Source organism: Melozone crissalis, unplaced genomic scaffold, assembly GCF_028551555.1.
Source record: "Melozone crissalis strain CALT ecotype California unplaced genomic scaffold, PUWL_Pcris_2 ptg000019l_1, whole genome shotgun sequence".
Lineage (NCBI taxonomy): Eukaryota > Metazoa > Chordata > Aves > Passeriformes > Passerellidae > Melozone > Melozone crissalis.
The window spans coordinates 11,704,723-11,728,207 of record NW_026535797.1 but is presented as its reverse complement, the minus strand read 5'-3'; the positions used below and the strand labels follow the sequence as shown (position 1 = coordinate 11,728,207).

The following is a 23,485-nucleotide window of genomic DNA, read 5'->3' as shown; positions in this document are numbered from 1 at the left end:
CAGACCCAACGCTGCCTAATGATTTTTAAGTTGAAGAAACTGGACTAAGGGATCAGCCTGGCTTTGAGGCAGAAAAATCAGCAGCCATTAGAGGTGATTCACTCTTTTGTGAATGTTAAAGAGCTGATCTAAGGGGAAAAAGGAGTGAAGCACCCTCTGTGGACAGGAGCAACCTGAAATCTCCCTCTGCCTCTGGCTGAGTCTATTAGATGCCAAAGGAAGAAATTCTGGTAAAGATTACTTTTGGTGCACCTTGTAGCCTCTGGTAGCAGAAGGCAGCTCTGCCATCTCCATCCCATTCTGATCTCTTCATGGTCCCAGTATTGTTCCCTTGTTCCTGTTCTCTGCTTTAGTCCTCCCTCAAACTCTATAGGTGATTTTGAAATGGTTAAAAGATCATGGAGAAAGAAATAAATAAGCAATCAGCAAAGTTAGCCTTCCCTTAAAATGGCGTTTCTATTTATAGTACCTTTTGTGGGTTGCTAAATTCTTTAGCAGTGATTGAAATGTGTTTTGATTGACCACATTGAACATATTTTTTCTCCAGATTTTCAGTTTAGCTAAAAAATATGGCAGCAATATTTTTCATCTTGTTTCTTCACCACTCTAGCATTTCTGGAGGTAGAGGAAAAGCACAAAAAAAAGAGAGCCTGTTTTTCACCCAGGGCTAAAACATGCCTTAAGCTCTTTGTGATACTCATTTGTGACACTGCTCCTGCTGCAGCTGTATCTGGATTTCTTGTTCCACTGGAAACCAGTCATGGAGTAGAAAAGCAAAAGATGGTCTGCTCTTAGCAGAAATCCCAAATTTTTGGCTAAGTGTGCTTGGTGCCAGTGAGGCTTACAAAAAATTGAATTGTGAAGGTTTTTAATTGAAGTCTTTTTTTTTTTCCACTAGTTTAATCTACTTTTGTCTTTTTTTGGCAATGAAGTGGCAAAGCAGAAAGAGCCGAGCCTTGCTTTCAGCATCAGGTTTAAAGTGGACCATTAAGTGAAAGCATTTTTTTACTACGAAATCATGAAACGTGACATCAGTGCGTTGTTGTAACCTGAAAGACTTAATTAGAAACCAGGCTGAGCTGTACAATTACATCCTGAAATCAGACATTTCCAAAGCATTTGGTCCTTGTTCAAAAGATCCCTGACCAGTGTCTTACTGTGGTGGGATAGAGACTGACTTTCTTTTGCCTGAAGACCTAGTCTTACTGATTACCTTGTGTAATATTTTTCTTAAAATGCAAAAAACCCCAACTTCCCAGCTTCAGAAACCTTTACTATTTTTTTCCTCTCTGTATGGAACAGATGACAAAAATTTAATTAGTATTTAATTTCTGTCTTGACCAGTTTTCAGAATAGCCTATTTTCAGTGTCCCATCTATGGTACAACATCTGTAGGGAACTGAGTAGCTCTGGGGGGTATCAGACATGAATCAGTCTGGGCATATTCTCTCTCCATATCTAAGATAATCTGGCTGTACAATGCTAGAGAAGAACCTTGGGCTGCAGAGAGGTCTCTTGATGCAGCTTTTAATCACCTGGAAAGGAAATCAAAATAAAGGGATAAACTGGTCCATTTGTTTTCATTACAATTACTAGTTTTTACTACTCCGTGTAAACAAAGACCATAAATTTGGTGCTGGTAGACTTCTTTCTACTAAGTTCAGCCCCACAAGCTGTTGCACAAATCTTTTTGGCTCGAGACAGAAGATTTATTTTTAGCTTCTTTAGTGTGGAGCTGTCAAGGGTGCCTTACCTGAATTGTGGTTTCCAGGCAGCTTGTGACAAGAGAAGAAAAGGATAAGCTCTTTTTTCCGTTATTTAGGGCTCCAGAAGCACTTCCAAGTTTCAGATCTCAGTACCACTGGAACCTTGCCTTGCAAGGTGGCAAGGATAGGCAGCTCCCTTGGAGGAGTTGGAAAGAACAAGCACAGACAGTCCTTGAGGTGGTTATCAGCTTGAAGGTGACATTAGCCTTTGTGTCCCTAATGGTGACTCTTGACACTCCAGGGGTGTTTCACTGATGCCCAGGCTGAGGGGAATAGTGGAATAGAAGAAAGAGAGGAATACCCCAATTTTTTCTTCCAATGCAGCCTTTTCTGATGTCGGTAATAAAGCCAATTCCATGGCAAGAGTTGCTTCTGCCCTGGTTTCAACCAAACAACTAAAGTATTTTAGACCTGAGTCCTGTACCTACAGTGCTGCAAGTAACACGTCCTGCCTACCTGAGAAAGGGGTTTCCATAGACCCCACATTTTAAACATGACACTGATGCAGCGAAAGGGAGAGGTATCCATCTGTCCTTAAAAAAGCAGGGATGGAAGAAGTGATAAAGAAGTAGGATATGTTCCTGGGGTACCAATAGCTGTCTTCATGGCTGTACTGAATCTGTTCTGTGTTCAAGTGGCTGCTGTCAGACATGGCTTATGTGTTCTGTACGCTAGAGACTGAAAAGTATTGTGAATTTTTCCTCCAGTTCATTTTCTTTCTAGGAATGACCTTTCTGAAATATTAATGATGACACCCTTCTTCTTTTGCAATTTCATTTGTAACACAGAAATGTAGAGAAAAAGATACACCTTGAGTTTTCTGAGAATTTGCAACTTTTTCTGAGCCTTTAATTTAGCCTTTAATTTTTTACTAGTGCTAATGGTTTTTGTCCTTCTGTAAAGAAAATTTAAGACCCTGCAACAGACTTTCTTTTCTGAGTTATCCTTTGCGTGCAGTCCAATTTCCTACAGAAATGTTGACCTAATTTTAATTTTCTTCTGCCCTGGTTTGAGTTTTTGGCAGGAACCCTCCACACATCTTGTAGATTTTTCCCACCAGCTCTGGCTGAGAAGGTGCTAGCTTGCTTTGTGCTTTTCTGGGATCAGAGCCATCTTTTCATGTAAGCAATCTGAGCTACTGCTTGGGATTGTGCTCTTCTGAGGCCAAGCAGGCCAGGCTAATCTGACCCTCCTCTCCCATAATGTGTCAGCTGCTGCCAAGTTATTCCCACTAGACCCACTCTCACCCTGATGCATTTATTTTTAATGCATCTTTCCATCATCAGCTGCATATATTGTCTGAAGGAAGTATGGTTTCTTGTGTAATAAATGAATTGTTCCTCTAAATGCATGTAGTTCAGCTGATCTTTCTCACTTCATATGACATCATTTGCCCGTTTAGATGACTGGCAGGAAGAAAAATATGGAGTGTCTCACCAGATGTTTTCTCAGGTCAATCGACCTGATTTCATAGCAAGAAATAATATTTGATTTTATTTGCTTACTGGCTTTCATGTATGTATGTTCCTTTTATGTATTTTCCTTCTTACATGTGTATACATGAAAGTCTATAAATATCAAAGCTCTGTGAATTTCTTTAGTCTGTTTTCTTTTGCTTTTCAGTCTGTTAGTGACATCTATACATGCTTCTTGCAGTGATGGAGTGTACCCAGGGTATTGTATGCTTGGTCTTTCTTGGGCTTGCCTTCAAACTTCATTCTTCTGTGTGCTTCCCCCATGAAGACCAAGCAGGTCATGAAATCCATCTCAACCAGATCATGTGTCTGGTGGGGTCAATTCTTTCTGCACTAGTCACTGTGAGCTTTTTTAGTGTCAGTAGAGGCAGAAGATTCTAAGGCTTGAACAATGAGCAGTTTTAGATGTGTATTGCCTGTTTAAAAATGAGTCTTGGTGACTAGCTCATGGTCATGGATAACTAACATCAGGGGATTCATTCTCTCCCTGTGTTTCCTTCATTGCTCATTCTTCTCTACTCTCTCTTTAACTGGAATTGAAGCAGACCAATTTTTTAATCTGTTCTGAAAAGCTTTACCAGAAAACTTAAAACCTTTTTTTTCTTTTTGCTAGCTCTCCTTGGCAAAATAAACAAAGCACCCAAACCAAATTACCCACAACCCTGAGCAAGATCTTCCAAGCCAAGCCAGCCAATGTGATGTGTCATCCTTAGAGTTTGTACTGGAGAATTGCAACAGCATTTTTCACTTGCAACACTGTGTGTCTATAGCTCCTTTCTTTACAGTTCTGTAGTTCTGAATGTGTTTCTGGCATGTGGCTTGTGTTTGTGGCACAGAATCTGACGCCAGGGATAAAGCTCCTTCTTTAAGGGCCTTGCCAATTTGCTTGGAAACAATGCTGGTGTGAAATAAAATGTTGCCACTGTTCTTAGAGTTTGAAGAAGAAGCATTCTGCCTGTGGTACATAAAATCCTTATGATTCAGATTTGTGCTGAGCAAAACAAGCAGGAGTTAAGGTCTGGCCTGTAGTGAAACAAAGTTGGGTATCACTGGGGCTGCCAACGTCTTTCCTTGCACAGATTGTGTTCTTGGTGAGCTGCAGGGCTGTGTTGGTGGATGTGATATGTTTGGTGCTAGCTGTGTTTGCTAGTCCTTGAGTGGGGAGTATCGTGATGCTGTTTGGATAAATATTTGCCATTTACCTTTTTGGTGGTGCAGCCTTTCCTGTTGTAAGTGGTAGATCTGACTATAGACTACTGAGTGGAGGCAGAGTCAGATCCTCTGCATGCCGCTCTTTAGCTGCATCAAGAGACAAGACCAGCCCAGACAAACGTAAAGACTCATAATGGCCTTAATTTTTCAGTCACCAAAGTCAGATAACAGAGGAGGTTGCAGAAGGGCCATTCCCTCACAATACCATCCCCATGGTACTGGAGTCCACCCCTCTTGAACCACTGTGTTGAAGTGCTCCAGGAGGTGGAAATGCCAGAGATTACTTGTCACTAAAGAGCCAGAGCAGAGCTTTAAAATGGGAAAATCTTGGCACCAACCCTACATCATTTTTTTTCCCTTTGCTTAGTATTCAGCCTTAGGACAAATTCATTTATATTGAATTCTGCTGTACTTGCCACTAAATTTGTTGTCTTTTCTAAAGTTTGTCTACTCCCGTGAAGGGAGATAAACAAAAAGTATATGTATATATTCAATTTTAATGCACACTAGAAATCACTTTATGTTTTATTTATTTATTCAACACTAACCTTTGCATTAGCATCTGTAAATAATATTATAAAACTGAACTGGGCCAGAGAGGCCTTTTAGGGATTTGTTCTGTCATACAGCTTTAAGACTCAGTCATCAGGTTAAAATTTGAAGTGGATGCCCAGAATAAGTAGGTGAATAATAAATAAAAATTATTGAAATGAATAATATCCTCTTTATCTGAAATCACATAAAGGCTGCAAGTTCAGTTCAATCCTTCTGACATCAGTCAGTCTGAGCTTTAAAAGAGAAAAGAAAGAAAAAAACCCAGACCCGTAGCTGGTCTCTGGTTTTTAACTTGATACAGAGTGGGATTCTCCCTGAAGGAGACACTGGGAGACATGAGTGGTTGAAAGAGATTGTGCTGCATGTCACTGAGCTTTCAGTAGCTACTGTTATGCTGCTGCAGAAGAAAAGGAAATGCCAGGGGCAAAAGATAAAAGGGAATCAAAGGAAATGTCTGTATGTAGTTAATCCTTTCCTCTCATGGTGAAAATGGTTAATCCATTGCAGAATACAATCAGGGTGCTAGACCCACTTGTGAGCATGACTTAACTGGGACTGAGTTGCCTGAAGCTTGGCTAACTTGCACCTGGAGTCAAAACATGCAAAGGATAACCAAGGTGTTTGACACAACTGATGCAACTCAGTCCGTGCTGAGGTCCTTGTATGTGTAAATCACGTCCAGTGACTCAAGGAATATTCCTGGCAGGAACTGTGCTGAAGTCTGGGCAGAGTCATAGCACTGTAGAATTTTGACTTTGGAGTGTGGATTCTCAGTTATTGTTTGTAAAAACCTGTGTGTTCTGAGAATTAGTTATCTTAATATTGATGCTGACTTCATAAGCCTAATCTTGAATTTGGACAAGGAATTTTCTTTTCTGGCTCCTTTAATTAATAAAGGCAAGTGATGCTTTGTTGCTTTATTTTATATCTACACAGAATTCCTTTTGGGGCAGAGGACTCTATCATATTTTTTTAGACAATCACCTAAAAAGCAGAGGAAATCTGGATGTTGTGGACTTGTAATGCAGTATGTTACCCTATCTAGAGACAGTGCTAAAGAAATACGGCCAAATTAGAATATTCAGATAATATTTGATCTCCTGAAAAACATGGGGTAGAAAATCTTTCTTAATATTTCTTACAGGCTTAGTGGTGTTGGCTGAAGTTTACATAATTGGAGCCCTTTTTGACATGAAGATTGAAGGATGCCTGTTTCCATATCTTTCCTCCATATGTGTTTTACTGGCAGCTTGAGCTGTTCCTGGCCAGACTGGCATTCCTGTTGGCAAAAATGCAAAGGCCGGATTCTTTTGTCTGTACACATATCAGTTGCATTAGGTACTTGATGGAGTCTGAATTTCAGTTTCTGACTTTCCTTTGCTGACTATACAGTGATTTGGTTGTGTAGTTGAGTACAAACATAGCAAGAATTAATTAACTGCCTGAGGCTTTGGACACTGCTCAAACAGCCCTTTCCAATCATCTTTCTGAATTGATCTATGGTCCAGCTCTGATTTGGCTGCTGCCTGTTCACGAAATGTTAATATTCAGTGTGAGCACATGTAGTTTATTTTCCCAGTGACTCTTAGCCATCCATCACAGCGGTGCCACAGGACATATCACTAGGTTGTGAACCCTTCCAATCTGAACATGGACCTGCCTCCAATTTGCAAATTCCGTTACTCAAATCAAATGCAATGCAGAATCTTGTGCTCAAATGATATCATTTTCCCATTAGGGACTTAAATTTGACTATTACAAGCATTGAAATTTTTTCAGTTCCCTTATCTACCTCCTTAGCTGGCAATCAACCCTTGTTTTGTTAAGCCAGAATATATATCAGATGAAATTTATTTGAAATCCTGATCAAAATGCTGCCTGATATTTAGTTCTCTGTGATCTAGTGGTAAAGCATAGTAGTTATTTCTCAAAGCGTATTTTTTTCTCCAAAGAACCAAATTTGCTCATAGTTGGAGAAAAGGAGCTTACATATGTTTTGATTGTGAGAGGATGCATTGTGGGTAAGAAAATAATTACATGGGGAATGGTGTTTGTGGTATTAAGTAGAATATATATGAAGCAACATATGTCTGAAACTCAGTGTGGAGTTGCATGGAAATTTGGTTACATTACAACCGTGTCATTTCTTAACCAGAAAGACTCAAAAAAACCATGATATTGAAAATTTGGCTTCCAAGAAGAGTCATGTCACTATCTTTGGTGTTTAACTAATGAACAGGTTGATTTCTAACTTATCTAAAAATTTAGACCTCGTTCTCAATATTAGAAAATATAAATTAGGAGCAATTTACTTTCAATACAGAAGAGATCTGATTCATTCCACAAAAACAAGTAATGGCATGACCTTGAGGATAGAGTCACTACCTCATCAGAGTCATGTTGACTAATCTGATTTGACTCTCATTCTATTTGATACTAGGAACTCACATGTCACCTGCTTCCTATTAAGCAAAAAAAGCCAGGAGAACAGCCAGCTTTGTTATATGGCAGTCAAAGTGAATGTGTTGACAGCTGAAATTTGGAAGGACAAAGTTGTTTGACAAGGTTTGGAAAGAGACAACCTGCTTTTGATTCTCTCGAGCCCAATGTGGTTTAAGAGTAAAGGGAAGACATTAGCCTCCCCTGGCAGTGAGGGTGATCAATAATTGTGTATAATTATTGTGAGCAATCCATTCATGTTCTTTAATCTGAGTTGATTTTAATACTTTATCCAGCAAGTCTTCCTTCTTTTTCCTCAAAGTTTATACTTTCTCTCTCTCTCTGTCTTCCAGCTGTACAGCTCCATGGACTTTGGAAGAAAATGGCAGCTCATGCACGAGCGAGTCACACCAAACAGGTTTTACTGGTGAGTTAGGGCCACTGGCTTGGCTTTCTTTGGGTGGGTTGTGGAGGGGAGAAGGGCATCTAACTTGAAGGGATTGGTTATTTTATCTGAATAAATTCAGTCCATAGAACATACCTTGCAGTGCCATAGTCTCCGTGTTTGCACCTCTTGTCTGATAAAATGTGGTGTCTTTTAAAGAGAAGTACAAGTCTTTTGATAATTGCAGAACTCCTACTTCTTCGTTGTACACCTGCCTAGAGTAACACAGAGGAGCTGTCCAGTGCCTCAGTGACAAACCTGTGACCATTAAACTTCCTATTTTTCAGCCTTTCAAAGAGTTACTTTAGCCTAGACACAGTCTTTGTGCAGAGCCAGCCACTCTGACCAGTCTCCTTATGCAATCTTGGTGAGAAGAGATGATTCACTCTGCTTTAAATCACTCTCTGAGAAGCCAGTTTTATTATAGTGACTAGTGAAAGCCCAAGATCTGCAGTTTGCTAAAAATCTGCTTTGTGACTCAATTCCTTCTCAATTCCCAAGTGTCAACCTCTCAAATTGGAAGACTGTCTTAAAATCAGATGATGAAACAAATTTAGTTCCTATCTCCAGGCTCAGCCATCTCTGATGCATCTTTTCCAAACTTCTCTTCACCATGTGAAGACTCAAGAATTGACTTTTAGAGAGAAAAAGAAAAGTGTTGTTCTTCTGTAGTTGAATTTAGGATTTGGGGCTCGAATCAGATTCTTAATGCTGTACTTACTATATGCCAGATGATGGGGTGTGTGTGAATATGTAGAAGTGCTGATTTATGGAATCTGTGCATAGCTAAAAAAGTATCTGGTCCTTAAGATCCAAAACGATTGTAATATTAAGGAACCAGAGGGTCACATTTTGGATGGTTAAAAATAAAAAGGACTTGGAAAACTTAAAAATGTACTCCCAATTACAAAGCATGATGCATATTTATGTCTGTATCTATATATCTTAGAGTCAAATTTTCATAGAAATTTTTGCACCTCATGGAAAACCTCTGGAATCCAGGCACAAAATAGCTATAGATTGTATTTTCAGTATTTCCACACCTTGAAGTGCAGATAGACTCCTCATTTCAAATTATCTACATTCTTCTGGAAATCTCTCTAAACATCTTTAGACTCCAACATTTAAAACATTTACTTTTGGCATTAGGTCTAGAGATTTCCCTTAGTGTCCATGAGGAATCTGGACAGTGTGAGAAGGTTTTTAAACACTGAGGAAAGGAAGTTTTAAGGTTCCTAAGTCACACAGACCTGCAAAATATATCAAAGGCCTAGAACCTTGTCTGTCCATGTTACAGACAGACTGACAGACTGGCTTAATTCTTCAAATACAGAGTTTCTCAAGGGGATCTGTGTTTTCTGTCCAATCAGCTAAACAGCTGTGAATATCCCCTGTCCATCTGTCTTTGGAGGTCCTGCCTATGTTTGCTGAGCTGACACGAGGATCACCATCCTGAGCAGGGGACAGAGGACAACTCCATAATGTAGGAAAGGAAGTTGTTTTTCTCTCCTGGTTCTGGTGGCAGGTGGATGATTGACCTAACTATCAAAAATCCTTTGATCTCACTATTCATGCTGGCTGCACTGACAAAGGCAAGTGTAGATCCTCTCCAGGTGTATCCCTCTGTTGAGCAGAGAATAGCTGGTCCTTGCAATAATTGTAACCTATCCTTCAAATAGCACAAATAAGCTTAGGGGAGAGGCTTTCTTAGAAGATAAGGTGCAAGGGCTAAGCTGACTTGGGAAGGAAAGCAGAACCTCTTTTTAAAGGACAGGTTGTGATGTTGTGCCTTAATTTCTGCTTCCATATATTAATGGTTAATGGAAATTGCTTGTTTGTCCATTTGACACCCAAATGTGTATTGTTTTACACAGTCTACCTCATTTTTCATTGTCTTTTGCTGCATGGTTTGAACACTGTTTTTCAGCAGTGCATTATGTAATGTGTGTGTTTCAGGTGCTTTTTTCTCTTAGGAAATGTACAAGTCTTCTATAGTTAAAACTCATAAGACGTAGACTTAGAAGTCTTTATTCCACTCAGAAACAGCAGAGTCCCACAGAGAATAAGCTTCCCATTTTAGGGAATTAGGTTTTTCCCAGAGTGGGAGGGATTTGAAACAATCCATAGTGCAGGTATAAGAGATATTGAAATTGTGGAACATAATAACTCCCCTTAGCTGATTTATTTCTCTTTTTCCTTTCTTTCCCTTTAAAGCTTCAAACTGTGATGACTTGCAAGTTCTGGCATGTAAGATCTTTACAGAAAAAAAATGCAAAAAACATTTTAGCCTCCAAAATTTGTTGATTTCTTTTTAGTGCACTACAAAAGAGAGAGAAAAGTGGGTATAGCTGTAAGTTTCAGAGCGACGTAAGCCACTACTCTGTGAAGCTCAGAGAATCATAAAATAGTACAGGTTGGAAAGGACCTTAAAAACCGTCTAATTCCTATTTCCCTGCCAGGGCTAAGGGCACCTTCCAGTAGACCATTTTGCTCAAAGCCCCATCCAGCCTGGCCTTGAGCACTGCCAGAAATGAGACATCTGTGACTCCTCTGGGCAACCTGCTCTAATGCCTCATCAGTCTCACAATAAAGAAGTTATTCCCATTATCTATTCTAAAACTACCATCTTTAAATTGAAAGCCACTACTCTTGTCCTATTACTACATGTTCTTGTAAAAGCTCCCTCTCTTTAGCTACTGAGAGGTGCTGTAAGTTCTCCTGGAGCCATGTGGTTCACACAGACCCACCTCTCATGTCTGTCAGTCTCTCTCTGGATGCCCTCCCTTCCCTCTGGTGTGTCAACTGCAGCTCTCAGCTTGCCTGTGGCAAGGTTGCCTTTCCATGTCACCAGATTATCACTGTCCCTGTCATAAGTCTATCAAATACTACATTATTGAACCTCTGAATTAAAACTTCCATGAAAGTTGAAATAGTAATGATAGGGAGATGCCAAAATGAGATAAGCTGCTCTTTTGTGCTGCTCTGCATTGTTCAGTAGCAGAGGCTCAGGTAAGCATCCTTCATAGAATGGGATGGTTTCCATCTGATTGGAATGCAGCTGGCTTTATCTGGGGCAGGCTTTGCTGAATGTGTTTGCCTTCAAAACATGACTTTCATCTCTCAGGCTGCTTTGAATGGGCTTGTGAAGACTATAAACTTCACCCAGTTCATGTGATCAGTCAACCTGACAAGAAGAGGTCCTTTTTTTCTCTCTGAGATCTTTCTGAATAATTATACCTTCCCTGCGAGACCTCACACACAGAGACCTTAAGGCCAGGAGAGAATCATGATTGCTTCAGAGCTTGTGAGACTGGGATGAATTTTCCCTCAGCAAAGCACAACCTCTCTGCTAGTCACGGACACACAAGTCACTCTGTGCATTTTTTGGTGTAGCTCTAGCAAGCAGCATCTGTGATGGCTCTCTGGTCAAAACCAAAGCCCTAAGCTCCAATCCCAACTTGTGGCATTGTATCCTGGCTCTTGCTTTCATCTTCCTTCCTTAGTCATAGATGTTGGTGCTAGTTACTGGTTTGTAGTTTTGTGTTCTCATTCATTATGGATGCCACATGTCCAACTGTTCATGGGACATCTCTCATGGGTTCCTGAGCCCACTCAAAGTTTGTGCATGAGCTGAGATTCACCCCTGGGCCACTCACAGCTATAAAAAACCCCTAGGATTTGAGTTCTCTACTTTGGTAGTAGTGATTCATTTGTTAACTACACCCACTGATGACAGTGGCAGAGCTTGAACAGAATGTGTTACTTGATGTGTGTACAGGCATCCAGATTTGGCTCCCACGTGCCTTGGCCTCAGATTTTAATAACTTAGGATCCTGTAAGACTGGAAATAGAGAGTTTACGCTAATGTGATGCAGAAATTCCAAGATCAATCAAGATAACTGAAACCAGCATGGGTGCAAAGTTTGTTAAAATCCTACTCAATGTTCTTTTCTTTCAGAACACATTTCTGCAGCTCCCTCTGGGCCCTGTTCATTTTATATTACTATAACTTAGACACCTGTGCTGCCATGTGGAGGATATGAAAAAATAAAGCATGTATTTTGTACCGTGGAAATGCTGGGGAAGCTTCCTCGCCTGTACAGCACATGCTCTGTTCTGCTGACTAAATACTGTTGCTCTCCTGGTAAAGATTCGTAGGACTTGAGTTGTCCTTAAGTATTTTTTTTACTACCTCTGCCTTTTCCTGTGGCAGCACAATGGGATCAAGCAGGTGGGCAGGATGGGTTGGTTACTGGAGGGTTCACCAAGCACTTTGCTGGACCACAGCTTTTCCCTGTCACCTTGGGTGACTCCAGCTGACTCTGCTTTGTTACCCTGTAGGTGAGACTGGGATAGGAGAGCACCTTGATGACTCTAGTGGGTGAAGTACTCAAATAGAGTAATATGAAGTGCTACAGCAGTAGATTAAGAGCACCAGAGGGTACAAGAGAATGACAAGATGCTTTAGTGGCATATGAAGTCCTTTTATCATCTTATCGTTTAATTCTTTCAAATACAGAGTTTCTCAAGGGGACCTCTGTTTTCTGCCTAATCAGCCTAACAGCTGTGAATATCCTCTGTCCACCTGTCTTTGGAGGCCCTGCTGTGTTTGCTGAGCAGACACAAGGATCCCCATCCTGAACAGAGGACAGCACTATATTCCTTTGGACACCAACACCCTTTCTTAGAGTCTCCCCACCAGGCTTTTCTTTTTTGGAGAACACATTCCTGTTTCCTACCTTATGCCATCACTGAGGAATATGAAGTGGTGGATGTGGACCCACTTTCCTTGGTGGTTTTTTTTTTGGTTGGATTTTTTTTGCTTGTTTGTTTTAAGTTTTTTGTTTGGTTGTTTTTTAGTTTTGTTTTTTTATTTTTTTTTTTTTTTTGCCTGTCAGCTAGATATTCCCCTTCTCATTTCTTTTTTTTACTCATGCTCTCTGGGACTGTGGGTGATTCTCTCAAAGCCTGGGAGCAGGAAAGTGGGGAATACCCATTTTCATGGAAGAGAGAGAGAAATCTGTGCAGAATTTCTGATGCCTATGGCACTTCTGGTACTTGGAGCCCTGAAGTCAGTGTGCAGCATGAGTCTAGTCAGTAAAAGCCACTGAAATATACAGTATTGATGAAAGTTGGACAGATAAGACCAACAAGGCAGGAAAGGAGACAGGAGGAAAATAGGACATGCACTAGCATGGCTTCAAGAAGTAGCATTTTTATTTGCAAGTAGAAAAATTAGTTGTATCAAGCACTTCTCAAATATATTACTGATTCCCTCAACAAATCTCCCCAGAATTTTATTTTTTTTCCCTTCTTTTCCATGATGATCAACCAGATTTGTGTTTTATTTTGGAATGGGTCTTTTTTGCATCTGTGAATGCCAGCCACACTCACTTTGATCTCTGAGAGTTAAAAATTGTGACAAGGGAACACTTTCACTGAAAGAAGGAAAGAGGCTGTGTGTCCACTAACTTAGGCTTTGCTTTGGAGTTACAGGTTTTCTGTCACAGTTGTTTGAGGAATGAGACAACAAGTTTTGTCATTTAAGGGCAAGGTTTTCAGTCTTTTTTGTGATTTTGGGTAAGAAAAGGTGATAAAATGTATCAGCCAGTGTATTTGTTTTTAGTTGCAGCCTGAATTTCAGGATGACTTTAGTGAAGGCTGGTTTGGATATCTGAGAGTAGTCTGGCAGAAGTTAAGGGATTTGCCTCAGTTTTTCTAAAGGCTTTTGTCTGGGTTTGTATCTACCTTCACACAGATGTTTGTGTCTGTTTTTATTTCTTTATTGTGACAGCACTGCTATTTCCCAATTCCAGTGCCAATTTTGGTCCATGCAGACTGTTTCAGCAGCAGTTCCAGTAGTGACCTTTGGATACAGCTGACATTACCTTTACTTGCCTAGTTTGTCAGCAAAGAGATGGTTAGTCAAACATGTGCCTGCCTCTCCTGTAAATCCCACTAATCATTAACTGCCAGATGGTGTCATTGCACAGTGCTGGGGAAACATCGCCTGGTTTTTTTACAGCCAAGTTTAGTGTTAGGAAAACATAGTCTTGTAAATGTCAAATTGGCTCTTAAATAATCCTACAGTAGAGTTTTTCAGAATTAAAACCATACCATACATGGAGCTATGGATAAAGGAATGACTCCAGTTTGGCCACCTACGAGCATCACCAAGGCACTTACCCAGTGCCTATTACTGGAGCCTCCCTTGGGCTAGTGACTCATTTGGCTCTGGAAAGGGACTTGCTTCCCATGCCCCGTGGGCAAAAACACCCAGGGAAGGTTTTTCTCCTGGAGTGTAAAGCTGACATAAATATGGAATGTGTTACTCAAGCCACCATGACCATGAATTGTACTAAGCTGAGGACAACATTTTCAAACTCTAGCCTCAAGCTCTGTAGTAAGAGTTTAGGACAGATGAGACTTTCTCATAAATTCTTGGCATATATTGGAAGATTTCCTTGCGAGGTCACTTTAGTTAATTAAAGACCACAACACCATGGTGATAATAAACCTAATTTTTTTTTCCTTTTCAGTAAAAAATGGGCAAAGTGAAACTATGAGGCTAGGTACTTTATTTTATTTTGTGTGCCTACAATCAATGCCATTGGCACTATAGATATTTATTGTTTCCAAATGTTAGGTTGTGGGTGACTAACTTGTGATTACACAGTAACTCAGTGACAGAGATATAAATGGAACCTGGATATAAAGGTGAATACTTTTCATTGGCTGAAATAGTGTTTGTTTTTGTCGATAAAGTTCCAAGTCAATAAAGGTATTTTGGAATTCATGGCAACATTATCAAAATATTTCTCTCAGAAATTAAAGGAAGGAATATTGTGAAATATTTGACAGTTTTTGGATGGTCTTTTTAAGTAATCTTAAAATTTGACTAAAACTTCATTTTGCAATATATGATTTTAAAATTAAAGCAGGGAAAGAATGCAGTCTGAAACAAAGTGTGTGATAATTTTTCCTAATTATAACCCTATCCTGATTTTGAACTATAGATTGGTAAGTGTTCTTCCAGGGACATTGTGATAGACTTTCTGGGTATCTACGAGAATAAAACCCTAAATGACCCTAAGAACAGTAAAATCCTTCACTTTCTATCTCTAGGAAATGCTGCAGGACTGTTTTATAGAGACTGCACAGACCCCACGAGTTCCATTAGTGCCTCTGGTCAGTGTAATGTTCAGACTACTGTTCCCCTTTCTGAGCACAGTCTATGTTCCTTTTTGAACAAATTGGTGAGAGATCGACAGAAATAGTTGGATGTAGAAAAGCATCTTTGTAGAAGGTGGAAAAAAACCCATAGTACAATACTGGAGAAGTATTACAGACTATTTTCTAGTTTACCTGGGACTAAAACCAAAGATATTTGGAGGTTTGGTGTATGTTTATGCTCACTGATGACTTTATCTCACAAAGGAAATTTGTTAGAACTAATCTCTTGTACTATGAATGTAAGCTCTAAGTTGTAACTGATGGATGCTTTAGTATTGTGTGGTGCCCCTCTCCTTACTGCCTGCTTTACTGGGAAAATAAGTGTTTGACATTTTTATGAGGTCCTGTAGATGTCATGCTAATCAGGCTGCCTAGGCTCAAAGCTCTTTTAATGAGGAAAAAAAAAAGAAAAACATACTAAAAGCATTCTGACTAGAAGGATTGTGTGTGATTGTGTGATTTTGAAGGGAAATAATTTTAAGTACTTTAAATTCTCCTTTAAAACCCATGAACTACATAATAAGTGAACCCTAAGTAAAGAGCTGCATGATAAAATGTCACATTATGTATACACCTCTGTAATTCTGGCTGCTATCACAGCAAAACCAAGTTCTTTCAATGAAAGGTATATTCTTTGGAAGGGCAATTTTGGAATAAGTTGTCTTTGGAGGATTTCTTTTTCTAACCACCTTCTTTTACTCTCTGACCTCTTTTTGCTTGAGAAACACAACATATCTTGCAGAAGGAAGAGCTATGCCTCTCCACTAATGTAATGGTGGATGTCCTTACATAAATACCAGCAAGCTTTTAGAATTTGTGATTTGTTGTGATTTTAGTACAATTTGTGATGTTTGCCACACTTATGTCTTTAATGTTCTGTGGCTGGAAGTTATTTTTTTTCCTTAAGGCCTTAGAAAGTAAGGACTAAAATATTTCTGCTCTTTTGGCTTAAATCTAATGCCTACCACTACATGTCACCTGTTGCACTGCAGTTAGTGTTTTCAGCCATCAAAAATCCTTTGGCTTTGGTCTCTCAGCTGCCAGGTTTCTTTATCTCCCAGGAGCCAGTCTCTTCTCTTACCTCTCCCATTGCTGATCTTGGATAATTTTATAACCCCATCTCCCCCACACTCTCTTTGGCTGAGTGTCTGAGACTGAAGTAGACTAGATGAACCACTAGTAAGGAAGAGCAGGAATGCTTTAAGGAAGAGTTTGTTGAATATTTCTCCCAGTTTCTATTGATCACTGGAGTGGGTCCCAGTACTGTGTCTGTCTGAAGAGCACAGGGTGGGAGGATCTGTGTTCTTCTCCTGCAAGAAGGTAACAAATAAGATCAAAACCCATCAAAACAAATAAGTCCAAAGCCCATCACTGTATTTCAAAGGCCAGTGTTGGAAGCTGAAATGCTGTACTGCTGACTCATGTAGTCTGCCTGGCCTGACTTCATCGTGGCTCTCCTGATGCACGTGAACTCAGACACAAATTAATTCCAGCCTGTCAGGAACAGTCCCAGAGTAATTCTTTGTGACTCTTTGTAGGAAGCATTGATGAAAGCCAGCCCTCTAATTAATATATTGAATAATGCATCCCTCTGAGGCATATGGGGATCTCCCATACTGTCATAGCTTGGCAAAGCTAATCAAAAGCCGGGCTGCCAGGCTGAAAGTAGCATCATATTTTGTGCATTCTGGCTAACAAGGAATAGTCTCCCACTTTCTTTTTTTTTTTTTTTTTGTGGGGAATTTGGGTTAGGTTTTGATCTTTGTTCCATATCATACTCATCTCTCAATTTCTGGGAAAATGGATGCATTCTCAGTGTGGGAGAGAATCCCTCTTGTTTTCAGATGACTGATAAACATTTGGAAATTCTTTTAAAACCACTACTGTTCTGAGACATTTAGGAATTACCTTTTCAAAACCACTACTGTTCTGAGATGTTTAGGAATTACCTTTTCATATACTCTGATTACAGACATAATTTTCTGGCTATTTCATTCAATGGCAAAAAACCTACAGGCATCAGGAGTGAGCATCTTTTCTGGATCCATCCTCCCTTTGCCCCAGACCTCCTCTCCAATGGCCCAATTGATTTTGAGAAATGCACCTTTACAGCTCTTGTTTCTTTACAGCAGCTGGGGCTGGAAGCATCCTTGCAGTAGAGGAAGATGCAATCTGAGAGAGGATTTATCCTCAGTGAGTACATCAGCACTAGCAGGGACCATTTTTACTTGAAACTAGATAGCTCAAAATTCTTCAGAGAGATTTTCTCAAAAAGAATCAGGCAGGACCCAGGTAAATTCAAGTTCGTATCCCTGAAGGACCCAGGTAAATTCCAGTTCATTTCCCTGAACTGACTTCAGCTGCTGAACCTTTGGAAATTTGCCTGGCATTAAGCTGAACAAAACCAGTTGTTTTATTTAACAGAAGAAGTTGAGCCCATGCTGTGCAAAAAGAACAGTCTTATCATGGCAAAACAGACAAGATATTTCTGCATTAATTTAAATGTGAACCATTTGTGTTGCTCAATAACATCCATTCAAGATAAGGAGGTCCGTTTTTATGCCCTCTGCTGCTTGTAAATTAACAAACCCTCTTAAAATGACAATTCATCAGCAGTTATATGAGGCAGAATTCATTCTCTGCAAGAGAAGAAAATGAAACTCCCATCCTTTCATTCCCTGGCATTCCCCTGAGTCTCCTCTGTAGAATGAGATGAGTTTAATTTTGCTATTGTTAAGCACAGTGAGCATGAAGCTACATCAGAATGTAAGAGCAGGAAGGAGCATCTTATTAGCTGCATTACAGGTTCTTTTAAATAATGTTGATTCAGTAACTTGTGTCTTGCTGATCATATAGAGAACAAGGATGAAAAGCCAGTGAGTGATGCTGTTTCACTTGCATATTTGTAGTGAGTTAATTGGAATAGGACATAGCCGTGGTTGTCGTAGCTCTGTAATTATCTTGCAAGATAATTTTTGTCCATTGGGCAGAAGGCAATAAAAATGAGAGGTAGAAACATTTCCATGTTTTGTGGAATATCTGAAGTTCTGTAGCTGAGTCTGAGAGAGAAACATACTCACCTGTGTCTGCCAGCAAGTACTTCGGAAATAATAAGTACCTGTAGACTTCAGAGCTGATTTCAGTAGATCTGGGTTTTCTCACATAGGAGAAAATCCTGCTTTTATTGAAAAAATAGAGAAAACCAAGCCAAAAACTCTGTCACATTTTTGGCCAAAAGGTACAGACAGATTCTTAGGTTTTGCCCACAGTATTTTTGGTTTTCGGGTTTTGATTGAAAATCTTTGAGTGAAGGAGACATGTTCTACTACAATATTGATTTTAGGGGCAATCTGTAATAGTGACTCCCTAAAGCCATTTCTAGATCTGCAGTAGTTTCTCCAGGATTCTTTTTTTTTTCTTTCTATAAATCATTAGATTTGAACAGTGTGCTGGCACTTTGGAATTTGCCTTGAGGATAGAAACCAGCCGAGTATTACTTTCCATTTGGCCTTGTACTTCTCTTTCCTTTTATTGCTCCTCTGTAACAACAGATTAGGAACCCAGCAAAGAGAAGCTCTTGATTTACCTACAGCTTGACCATGCACCTTTGCATCTTGACATGACTCCCACTGCAGCATTCTGCCCTGAGCATTCTCACTTGACCAGGGCAATGATTTTGGGATGAGGATGCTTTGGGATGCTGCTGTTGTGAAGAGCTGGGAGTGTGTCTAGTGCTCAGCCCCCTGGGTTGTCTCCTTATTGTTTGTTCACCTGCCTACATTAGAGCAAAAGACCCATAAAAGATCTCTGGTTTCTCTGGTCTCTCCTGCTGCACTGTTGCTCTCTCACTGACAGAGACCTGCATGTGACTGTGTCTCTTTTATTCATCTCCATTCTGCCTGTGAGGATGCTTCTGTCTCGGATGCAAACTTGTCTTGTCATGAGACGCTTGGTGATCTGCTGACCTCATGCTACTGTTGCTTTTACAAATCATAGCCACACAGACTTGCTGTTTCTACAGGCAGAGCCTGTCTTTAGATATCTGTCTGCTGCCAGAATCCCTTTTGTTGCCTGCTTCTTTGTCTTTTCCTCCTGTGGTATTGAGACAAATGAGCATCTCACTCTCAGCAGCTAATTGAGTGTGATTTTTTGGGGGCAAGGAGACACATTGATGCATTTATGCTTGCTGGTCCAGAACAGAGTAGTTCATTCTACTCTCTATTTCTTCTCCTTACCTTTGTTCTTCATTCCTTTCTTTCCCTATTCCTTTTCTGGCTGATGGCTAAAAGTCAAAGAAGGAAATAAGCCATTTGTTCTCTTCAGGTTAGTGTTAGTCAGTTAATGCAGAGAAACAACTGTCACAAAAGGTTTGTGAAACAAATCTATTTTTTCATATTGTTTTTCCCCAAAATGCATGAAATGAACCACAAATTCATTTCCAGAATATTAGATGTTATCCCAGGGTGATTCTTCACAATATCCTGCAACAGGGAATGTAGAGACTCATTCTTCCTTAATTAATACAATGTACAATGCTCATAGGCATGTGGGGCTCATCAGCAAATCCTATACATATTGTCTGTGCCAAGTTTCATACTGGCATCCCCTCTTTGGACAATTTAGGCTTTATTTTTATCCATCAACTGCTGCATTCATTTATAAATGATGCTGTTGCTCTGAAGCTTTTTGGAGGTCTTTTATTGTGCCTAGGCCTCTGTTAATAGCTGAATCACTGAGCCTTAGCATTTCAGGCATGTCATATTTACAGCTGGAAAACATTTGTACAAATGAGGCCAGTTAAACACACAGTATCTGATAATTCTTATTTTGGTGTAAAATATTTCTTGAATGGGTCATATTTAAGATACTTCTGCTAGGAAACAAACCTGGAAGAATATTAGAAGTCTTACAAACATTTCCTTTGAAGGAGAGGAGTAACTCCAGTGAAATCTTTGGTTACAAGACTGCCAGGCTGAGCTGAGGGGTCTTTGAGCATGTACTTTGCTTTTCTAAAGTGATCCAAAACAGGCCTGATTTATGTTTCATGAAAAAGCACAGCAATAATCTATAGCAATTCCCCATGTACATGACTTTCAAAGGAGGGTAGCCAAGCACTGGGAAAACATTAATTAACTGGGCTTCATAATATAGTAGGCACTAAACTAATTTTAAGCAAATGCAAAAATCCAAAAATATACTCTTATTCTTATTTCAAGTATATTTCATGAGAATGTGGTTATATTTTTTGGGATTTATGGTATAGGTTTGGGAAAAATGCCACAGGACTTTAAAGGACTAAGACTTATGACCTGGGTGAGAACTAGACGCAGCCTTATTTGTGCATAGATTTTGGTGGTAGCATAAAGGGAAAAGAAAAAAATATTTAGCAACAGCAGTTTTGCTGTTGCTAAATATACTTTAAAGGTATTCCCTGTTAATTTCTGTGATAAAAAAGTACCTTCTTTTATGTACTGAGAAGAGAAAAAGAAATTATGCTCTGTGCAGCAGAGCCTGCTGCCTTTAATGGATTCTCTGGTGGTGATTGACATGGTTGAGCCAAAATGCCAGTTTTCCCCTCAAGGAAAGGATTGCTTTGGACCTCTTAACTCTTCTTGGTCTGGTTTATGCATAACAGAACTGTGTGTAGCAACTTTTTGGTTCAGGGGCCTGTGATCCCCTGAGCTTACAGGGAAGGCACAGGTTTATGTATTTGGTATTAGTGGGGATGAGATGCAGGGAGGCACATGCACGAATGCACATATGGAAAGACACGTAGATGCCATAAACACCTTCTTTTTGAGATACTGTGCAGAAAACCTCCTTAAAATTCATTGGGACCATTTTAAAAAGGATTGGCTTTGCTGAAAAGAAATTAGCTGAGAATAAACACTTGGCAATTTTTTTCCCTTATCTTGCAAGCTAAGTCTCACAACAATTACTTCTGCTGATGTCCAGGACTACAGCATCCCGGAAATTAGCACTGGAAAAGATGTAGAAAGCTCCAGGGACCTAGCTAAGACAGTTCCTTACAGTATCTTCCTGCCCAGCTTTTTTCCCAAGCTTCATTTGAAATATGCTGTGCAAGGAGGTTTTGCCCGTAACTCTTCAGAGACCTCATCACATCCTAACACATCCAGCAGCGTCTCCCCTGGCTCAGCCACACAGAATGATGCTGTATTTATGTGTTTAATAAACACATTCTTTGCCCCAACAGTTCAACATTTGTGTAGCTCTTAACTATGGTAGTTTATGGTGGCTGGCCCAGGGTTGTGTGCAGGTTGGGTGTGGGCTGGTAGGTGCCCAGAGTTAATGTCTGCTGGAGGTGATTTCAGACCAACTCATACATGAATCACCTTGTAGTGATTCCATCTGAAGCCAACTGCAGTTATTGATACCTAGACAAATGTGATGCAGTGTCAGAGAGAGGAGAAGCCTGTTGGAAAGGTATGTGTCATTGAGCAAGGGTTCCATGTGGAAAACTCCAGGTCAGTTGAGTGGGAATTGAATGAATTAGTTCCTGCTTCCATATATGCACATAGGCATGGCTCTTGTGTTGCTTGGATGAGTTAGAAGTATGCACTGCTTGCCTGGTATGACACAAAAGTGTTTACTCACTTCTGGAGCAGGATAGAATTAAAATTACATCAGACTAATTGGCAACATCCACTAATTTAACTGCTGTTTCCTGCAGCAAGAGGAGGAGTTTTTCCTCCTTTACATGTTATTGTACAATAAATATGCCTTTTTCCTTGATGTTTCTAGCCCTTATTTAGTGCACAACATCCTGCTAGGTAGTATCCATCTGTTTCCTCTGTCTTTTTACATGGACATTGGCAATTGCCTTCAGTCTGACATCTTAACCTGCAAAACTGAGTTTTCAAGTCAGCATCTTGGAAGTCAAATTTGTTGTAAAAGTTTTGACTTTGTTTTCAAAGCAGGGGAATTCTACTTTGACTGGTCAGAAACTAGACACACCCCTGGCAAAAAGCTCAGTCCAGCAGGTTCCAGATCAAGTTTGAAAGGCAGACTCCTGTAACCTGAATTTTTGCTTGTATCTTGTTGTAAATCCTAAATAAAAATGTTGCTCACATTCAGTGATACTCACTCAAACCTCCTGAACTCTTGGGTCCAATAGACAGAGGAATAGAGCATCTCTTACTCTCAGTTGATGGTTTAGGGAGCAAGGATCAACAGAGGCAGTTGGAATTGCTCAGCTGTTTTCATTTAAAATGGTAGAGCAGACAAATGTCAATCCTTTTTACCTTTAAATGCCTGGTGGGTAGGGCAAAATGGGTAGAAAGAATGCAAGAATTGTTTATTCCATGGAAAGGCATTAGAGTTGGCAGAAAAAGGGAGCCGGGGTGCAGTAGGCAGGTAACCTGAAGAGTCTCTGTTTTTCTTTTTTCCTTTCTTTGCATGCATTGGCATTCTTTATTTTGAAGTCTATAACACCTTGTAGTTGGAAACTACAAGGAAACACTTCAGGAATAGTTAAAGTGCAGATATTGTGTTTTCCTTGCCCTTATTGTCTGCTCTCGCTCCCAGTCAGAGATTAAAATATTAGCATAGTGGCCTAGTAAATGTGCATCCATGCACAATGCTCTTCCCTCAGGATAGAGATAAGGATCTTGCCAGGATCATGTCCATCCTTCAAGAGCACACAATTCTCTTCTGAAAAGAAGGGAGGAAGGATCTTGAGCTAACATTAAAAAAAAAAGGAAAAGCAGCACCAGAAGATACTAAAAACGTAACAATTCTTCCTTTTAATGGAATTCAGAGGTAGTTTGAATTCTTAATTGGAAAATTATCCTGTGCCTGCTGCAATTCTGGCTGCAGGCTCCACATTTTAAAAACTGCTTTTGCAGCAAGCAGTTGGGGAAAGTGTCAGCAGGAAAAACTGACCTTTCCTGTCACTACTGCCTGCATGCTCTCAGCATTTTGTCATGCCAGGGGTGATTAATGAATAGGGATGGTGGATGATGTTGATTTAGCTCAGTTCCTCACAGCGAGGGTGCCTTATTTTACTCCCTATGGCCATCACAGCAGCACACACAGGTGCTTTTGTGAACCTTGGTTTAAATTTTGCTGTCTGGAGTTCATATGCACAGATCTGTGTGACCATGGGTCAGGACCTCAGGCTCCTGAGTGTTAAATTCTCTTGTCTTTATAAGCCTCTGGACAGGGTTTTTAGCTAGGGCACCATGAAAGCCTTTCCCAGCCACCACACTCTGTGGGCTACACTTGGATGTGTAAGTCAGGGGATGCTGACATCTCCCCTCAATGTGCTTTAGTTGCTAAAATAATGCTGGGCAGTACATTCTCCAAATGTTCTTCAGAGTGTAAGAAAATACAAGGCTGTG

At 40.1% G+C, this 23,485-nt stretch overlaps 1 protein-coding gene across 1 annotated transcript in view; it reads left to right on the top strand.

Moving 5' to 3' along the window:
* The window catches only part of LOC128937256 (VPS10 domain-containing receptor SorCS3-like), a 264,166-nt gene that overhangs the window by 158,600 nt on the left and 82,081 nt on the right, over positions 1-23,485 (top strand). The window contains exon 5 of the mRNA XM_054276750.1: positions 7,801-7,874. Coding sequence (XP_054132725.1) covers positions 7,801-7,874 — 74 coding nt within the window. The remainder of the gene's footprint in view (positions 1-7,800; positions 7,875-23,485) is intronic.